The sequence below is a fragment of the Mastomys coucha genome, unplaced genomic scaffold, assembly GCF_008632895.1.
Source record: "Mastomys coucha isolate ucsf_1 unplaced genomic scaffold, UCSF_Mcou_1 pScaffold7, whole genome shotgun sequence".
NCBI classification, from domain to species: Eukaryota; Metazoa; Chordata; class Mammalia; order Rodentia; family Muridae; genus Mastomys; species Mastomys coucha.
Window position 1 is genome coordinate 25916888 of NW_022196913.1, and position 6911 is coordinate 25923798.

The following is a 6911-nucleotide window of genomic DNA, read 5'->3' on the forward strand; positions in this document are numbered from 1 at the left end:
GGGCCGCGTCACCATCGCGCAGGGCGGCGTCCTGCCTAACATCCAGGCCGTGCTGCTGCCCAAGAAGACCGAGAGCCATCACAAGGCCAAGGGGAAGTGAGACCCTTTGTACAAAACACTACGAATCAACAAAGGCTCTTTTCAGAGCCACTCACTTTCTCCAAAAAGAACTAAACACTACTGGGGATAGTGTGTTGGGAGGTTTATGTATTTCCTCACTACTAGTTTCTAAAAACATTTACCATGCTTGTCAAGGGTTACTCCAACCCGGTGTAGCTAACCTAAATAAATACACGTAGGTTACCCAGCCTTGGGCTTAGTAGTACACAAAGGCAGGCATATGAGTTAGAGGCCAGCCTGGTCTGCAAGGCCAGTTCTAGGACAGGCAGGACTACACAAAATTGTCTCAAAAAAGTTCCTATTATGACACTTGGACAACAGCACACTGGCAAACACCTAATCACTGTACTGTTTATGTGCATGCCTAACAAGTCCTAACTGCCATTTGCCAAGGTCAAAATCAGCTAAGGATGTTAAATTATTTGGTGGTATCACAACTAAAAACATTTCCACTAGACCTCCCCACCTCGGCCTGTAAATTGAATTCCAGGGGCTCAATGTGTTCAGAGCCTCTTTTTTTCTTTTTTATTAGATGTTTTCTCTATTTACAATATCTCCTTTCCCAGGTTCCCCTCCAAAAAAAGAAAGAAAGAAAGAAAGATAATAAAATAAAATAAACAACTAAAACAATCCCCTGTTCACTCCCCCATCCCCCTGGTCACCACCCTACCCCCTCCTGCTTACTGGCCCTGGCATTCCCCTACACTGGGGCATAGAACCTTCACAGGGCCAAGGTCTTCTCCCATTGATGACCGACTTGGCCATCCTCTGCTATACGCATGCTGCTACAGCCATGAGTCCCCCCCATGTGTACTCTTTGGTTGGAGTTTTAGTCCCTGGGAGCTCTGAGAATACTAGTTAGTTCATATTGTTCTCTCTAAGGGGCTGCAAACCCTTCAGCTCCCTGGGCCCTTTCTCTAGCTCCTTCATTGGGGACTCTGTATTCAGTCCAATGGATGGCTGTGAGTCTCTACTTCTGTATTAGTCAGGTACTGTCAGAGCCTCTCAGGAGAGTGCTATATCAGGCTCCTGTCATCCAGCACTTGCTAGCATCCACAATAGTGTCTAGATTTGATGATTGAATATGGGAAGGATTCCCAGATGGAGCAGTCTCTGAATTGTCCTTCCTTTAGTCTCTCTAGAGTCTCTTTTTAAAGTCACTACCTATCTTATAGGAATCTCACTACACATCTTTTCATATAATCTGAAACAGGAAAAGAAGAAAAATGCTTTTAATAAAAATTACATTGATTTCCACGAATATTCAGCGGGATTTTCTTTTCAATGAGGAATTTGCACACTTGCTTAAACTCACTGTCTTCAGCCTGCAGAAAACAAAAGGACTCACCAGCCAATTAAGTTGTTCCGGCAGTCATTTTGACCAATCAGAATCCGGCCGTCTGTATAAATTCTGGTCGGGAAGCTTTACCTCTCACTTTCCCTTGGAAGCTCAAGTGTTGCTATGGCTCGTACGAAGCAGACCGCCCGCAAGTCCACCGGCGGCAAGGCCCCGCGCAAGCAGCTGGCCACCAAGGCCGCCCGCAAGAGCGCCCCGGCCACCGGCGGCGTGAAGAAGCCCCACCGCTACCGCCCCGGCACCGTGGCGCTGCGCGAGATCCGGCGCTACCAGAAGTCGACCGAGCTGCTGATCCGCAAGCTGCCGTTCCAGCGCCTGGTGCGCGAGATCGCGCAGGACTTCAAGACCGACCTCCGCTTCCAGAGCTCGGCGGTCATGGCCCTGCAGGAAGCCTGTGAGGCCTACCTTGTGGGTCTGTTTGAGGATACGAACCTGTGCGCCATCCACGCCAAGCGTGTCACCATCATGCCCAAAGACATCCAGCTGGCTCGCCGCATCCGCGGAGAGAGGGCTTAAGTTCGTCTCTGCAGTGTGTTTTTCAAAGGCTCTTTTCAGAGCCACCCATATCTACACAAAGGTGCTGTGTACTTGTATCTCAATTGGAGTTCTTCCCTTGGCATCATACCAAATTTCTGGTCAGATTTTTTTCTGTTTTTCCAAGCCATGCCTATGTTTCGGAGTTTCTTCCAGGTGTTTATACTCAAGCTGAATATTAGGTTTAATTATTCCCATTTAGTATTCAGTTCCTTGCATTCTCTTACCCTGCCCAGCCATTTAAGGCCAGTGGGGTGAAATTCAAGACGTGAGTAATGTTTAAGGTCTTAATTCATGATATCTTGCATCAGAATTGCTACAAGCATTCTAACTGCTCAGCTATCCAGTCCCAAGAAGGGAACCTGAGTTTTTATACTTCTGGTACTCAGAAATCCCCTGGATAAATTGGTTGAGTGGGTGGAAAAACAGGAAGATGTAAAGCCCATAGCAACCCGAAGTGCTACAACTAGCTTCCTGTGTTCTACAAGGGCTATCTTAAGTGTCCGTAAACATCCAATTCCTTTTCATCAAAGCGTTAAGCTTTTTTTGACCTGGTGACCTATGTACTGTACCATTCCTATCGCTGTGCAAGACTTCTTTCTAGTCCCTAGCAATCATGTGTCTTCCTGTAAAGCCAGCACAACTGAGGCCAAGATAGATTCCAGAGACAAGTTAGCCAACTTAACTGAGTCCCTTGCCTCAGGGTTGGAATCAGAGACTTCAACTGAAAGCGAAAAGTGAGGCCCATGTGGACCTCCACCCATACACGCCCAACCTGTATCACATACCACATTATCACATTACCACACACACGCACAATAAAAATTTAGGTAGAATAATATCATAGTGCTTTTTATTGGGATTAATCCCTAAAACAGTAAGTCCTCTCAGGAGAGGTGACCTTCTAGGAAGGAAGGAAGGTGACGATTTTGAAAGAAAGGCCCATGGGTCTACTGCCCATGGAGAACCTCTTTGGACCCAGGCTAAGACCACCTGTTGACAGACTATAAGGAGTGCATTCTCTCCTTCCACAGAGAGACAGTAAGGTTTAGTACTAACTCCAGAAGGGCTCACACAGATTTTTGTTTCGTTTTGCTTTTGTTTTCCAAGTTTGTACTGACCAATCCTCAGTATCCGTCTCACAGTTTTAGGCTTTCAGTTAGAATTACATGAAACCGACTCACAGTCAGTGGGCAGGTATGACTACAAGTGCATGAATATTCTGTTTCTGACAATACTCCACGTGATGGGACGGTCTCAATAGTGTGGTCGTCTTCTAAATAAACTTTATAAACTCCTGCACACCTTACCTCCCAAATAAGAAAGAACTTAGCTTTACTTTAGTAACAACATATGAAAGTTGCTACTCAGTGACAGACGCCAAGCTCTTGGCCTATCCTAAGGGGTAGGCAGTATGTTATTTTGTTAAGACTCAGTAAGACGTTGAATAAGCAATTCAATGATGAATTTAGAATATTTATTTAGAGTTTTGTTTATTTGTTTCTACATGTAATCTGGAAGTTAAAAGAACAGTCACATAAAGGAGCTAAATCTCAGACCAGCAAAGATCTGGAATTCAATATTATATCAAAAATATTTCAAACTCAGGGAAGGGACTAGCTTTTGCCTTATTGTCAATATCAAACTCCCAACTCTGCTTTGTAATGTTTAGTAATGAATCTATACTTATAGGCATTCTGTGCTAGATCCCCATACTATCCATTAATAATAATTCTCTTTAATTCCAGAGCAGACATTCCTTTCATAGATTTTAAACCAGCATGCTCCCTGCTCCCCTAAGTACGTAACTACTTCATTCTTCCTATGTTCTTTGCCCACTTTTGTGTTCTCCTCACTGGATTGTTTCTCTAGCTCAGAAACTATAACTTATGGTGTCTACATGTGAAATTGATTGTTTCTGAAGGAATAATTAGGATTTAAGGGGTAAAATAACAGACATTGTGCTTGAACTTCCTGAGACAGCAAAACTGTTAGGTATGAATTCCTTTCCAAAATCCAGATTTCATATTCGCTCATATGGGCAACATCGAGGGTATTTTACCCCACTGTTTTCCAATGGCCTTCGACTTTTCAGAAGAAACTGAACTATTTCAGAACATGGATTGTCTGCTTATTAGTATTCTCGTGATCGGGATGACAACATTCAAAACTGTCAGTATTACTGCAATCTCATCTTTGTATACATAGCTAGCTGCTCAGGGTTGCTCTTTTCTCTTTCTCTTTGAGACGGGTTCGCAGCCTGGAATTCAGAGATCTGCCTGATTCTGTGTCCTGAGCACTGGAATTCGAGATGTAAGGCACACATGCAAATCAATGTTAACAGTTTATGAGTCACTAACATAACAGCAAGGTACAACAGCTAACTACAAATATTCATAACAGGAAAATAAAGCTAGAAACAATGTTTTCTAAATTTTTATTAAAGTATACACCCACGTGAAACAGCAATCGTATCACAGACTTTGGATTTTTCAAACTCAGCAATTGCACTGCCTCAAAGAGCAATGATGGTATTTACAGGTATAAACTACTCTATACCTGGCTTGTGAAATTTCATTTCGGTGCTACCTACAGCAGCACTATCATATATATGAATACTGGGTCACTACAGAAAATATAAGTTCTGTCCCTCAGGGTTAGAGTGGGTCATCACACTTTCCCTACTTTTTAACTCCAGCTCCATTTTATTCCCACGCTGAGTCATAGACACAGACAGAGTAAGGTTAACTCAAAAACAACAACTAGGCAAATATTGCTTACTTTCCACTTTAAAAAAAAAAACTATTATAAATTGTATCTATTTTAAGAGTAGGGTATGCATATATGAAAGTCAGAGGGCAACTTGTGGGAACCAATTGTTTCCATAAGGGCTCAGGTTTGAACTCGGGTGTTCAGTAAAACTGTTTTAAGGCTTCCGAGCTGGGCTCTCTGCTAGGCCACTAGTTGAATTTTAAAACACCTATTGAAAACTGCAGAAAACTGTTACTTAGCTACAGTGCACCAGAAACAAAATCCAGCAAAGTACGATATAGTACTTTGGCCGCCTTCTGCAAGACTCAACCTTGCAGAAACTCTAGATTGGTAGCACACAGAGGGCTTGCAAGGCACGGTAATTAGTGTTCCCTTTGGCATAGCCTGTGGCCCAAGTGAAGCACTTATCATGCAAATTTATAATCTGAAGTCGATCACTAGGATTAGGGTACAGCCAAAAACTCCGCTTCTGACTTCTAGACAAATCCTTTAATTCAGTGAAACAAAATGTTTCACTGTTGTATTTCTGGATTACTCACAAATCCAAGTGTCATTTTTTTTTCGAGTACAAAAAGTGGCTCTAAAAGGAGTCATTTTTCCTTAAGAATTTTCCGTAATTATGCTGTTCACTTGGCCTTGTGATGGCTCTCGGTCTTCTTGGGCAGCAGCACTGCCCGGATGTTGGGCAGGACGCCGCCCTGCGCGATGGTGACGCGGCCCAGCAGCTTGTTGAGCTCCTCGTCGTTGCGGATGGCCAGCTGCAGGTGGCGCGGGATGATGCGCGTCTTCTTGTTGTCGCGGGCCGCGTTGTACACCGGGGCGCCGGCGCCCACGCGCTCGGAGTAGTTGCCCTTGCGGAGCAGCCGGTGCACGCGGCCCACGGGGAACTGCAGGCCGGCCCGGGAGGAGGGGGGGTCTTGGCCTCGGCGAGAGCCTTGCCACCGCGACCGGACGTAATAAAAGAAACACTGTGTACAATAATTTACCCGCTGAGCTCATTTGTTATTGACTGAATGGCGCTAAAAATGAAGACGTGGTATTGGGTAAGAGTCTAACATGTTAACCAATAGAAACACAAGTTTAGAAAATCTGCTTTTTATTGGATAAGTGCAATTTTAAACTAACCAATAATCATTCGTCCATTTCTCTCCTCTATTTGCATAACAGAGTGTATATAAAGTCTTCTCTTAGCGCCTTCCACACAGTCAAGTCTCTGTTACAACAGGATAGCTCTGTTACAACATGCCTGAGCCTACAAAGTCCGCTCCCGCCCCGAAGAAGGGCTCCAAGAAGGCCGTGACCAAGGCGCAGAAGAAGGACGGCAAGAAGCGCAAGCGCAGCCGCAAGGAGAGTTACTCGGTGTACGTGTACAAGGTGCTGAAGCAAGTGCACCCCGACACCGGCATCTCGTCCAAGGCCATGGGCATCATGAACTCGTTCGTGAACGACATCTTCGAGCGCATCGCCGGCGAGGCGTCGCGCCTGGCGCATTACAACAAGCGCTCGACCATCACGTCCCGGGAGATCCAGACGGCCGTGCGCCTGCTGCTGCCCGGGGAGCTGGCCAAGCACGCCGTATCCGAGGGCACCAAGGCCGTCACCAAGTACACCAGCTCCAAGTGAAAGTGAGTTCGTTTAACTCGCTCCTAACCCAAAGGCTCTTTTCAGAGCCACTAAGCAGTTCTTTTGAAAGGGCTCGCACAGAACAATCCCGTTTTATTGTTTTTGTTTACAGTAAGTTCCAAAGAGAACACTTCATGGTTGTTGTGCCAGGGAAGTTAAGTTGTCCCCCAAAACATCCAGGAGCCGACCTGGTGCAACCCACAGCAGGGTCTTTATTCGAACTAGCTAACCTCCACCCACCCCACACACACACACAAAGCAATACCACTACGCAGGACAGTTGTGGGGGAGTCCCGAATGTCCACCAGGGCAAGGCTTTATAGTAAGTAGCAAGCTGGGAATATATATGTGCAAATATCTAGTTGGAAAGCTGTGGCCTTTAACATAATTGGCTGGTGCTGGGAGTTATATCTTAAACTGCTCCCCTCTGTATTGGTGGTCGTTAGGCAAGGGGTGGGCTTGTAACCTGGGGTACAGGCTGGTTGGGTGAATAACCTGGAGACAC

General features: G+C 45.4%; 2 protein-coding genes and 1 pseudogene across 2 annotated transcripts; 2 read left to right on the forward strand and 1 right to left on the reverse strand.

The window, feature by feature from the left end:
• Positions 1 to 1549: 1549 nt before the first annotated feature.
• Positions 1550 to 2041, forward strand: LOC116082536 (histone H3.1). Its single transcript, XM_031359448.1, has one exon. The coding sequence runs from the start codon at positions 1583 to 1585 to the stop codon at positions 1991 to 1993; it is 411 nt and encodes a 136-aa protein (XP_031215308.1). The 5' UTR covers positions 1550 to 1582; the 3' UTR covers positions 1994 to 2041.
• A 3081-nt stretch (positions 2042 to 5122) lies between these two features.
• Positions 5123 to 6027, reverse strand: LOC116082627 (annotated as a pseudogene).
• Positions 5967 to 6460, forward strand: LOC116082541 (histone H2B type 1-M). Its single transcript, XM_031359453.1, has one exon. It carries the CDS (start codon positions 6026 to 6028, stop codon positions 6404 to 6406), a length of 381 nt encoding a protein of 126 aa, XP_031215313.1. The 5' UTR covers positions 5967 to 6025; the 3' UTR covers positions 6407 to 6460.
• The last annotated feature ends 451 nt before the right edge of the window (positions 6461 to 6911 follow it).

Excerpts from the sequence above, each read along its gene's own strand:
- LOC116082541 (XM_031359453.1), top strand. The coding sequence starts at position 6,026 with ATGCCTGAGCCTACAAAGTCCGCTCCCGCCCCGAAGAAGGGCTCCAAG.
- LOC116082536 (XM_031359448.1), top strand. The coding sequence starts at position 1,583 with ATGGCTCGTACGAAGCAGACCGCCCGCAAGTCCACCGGCGGCAAGGCC.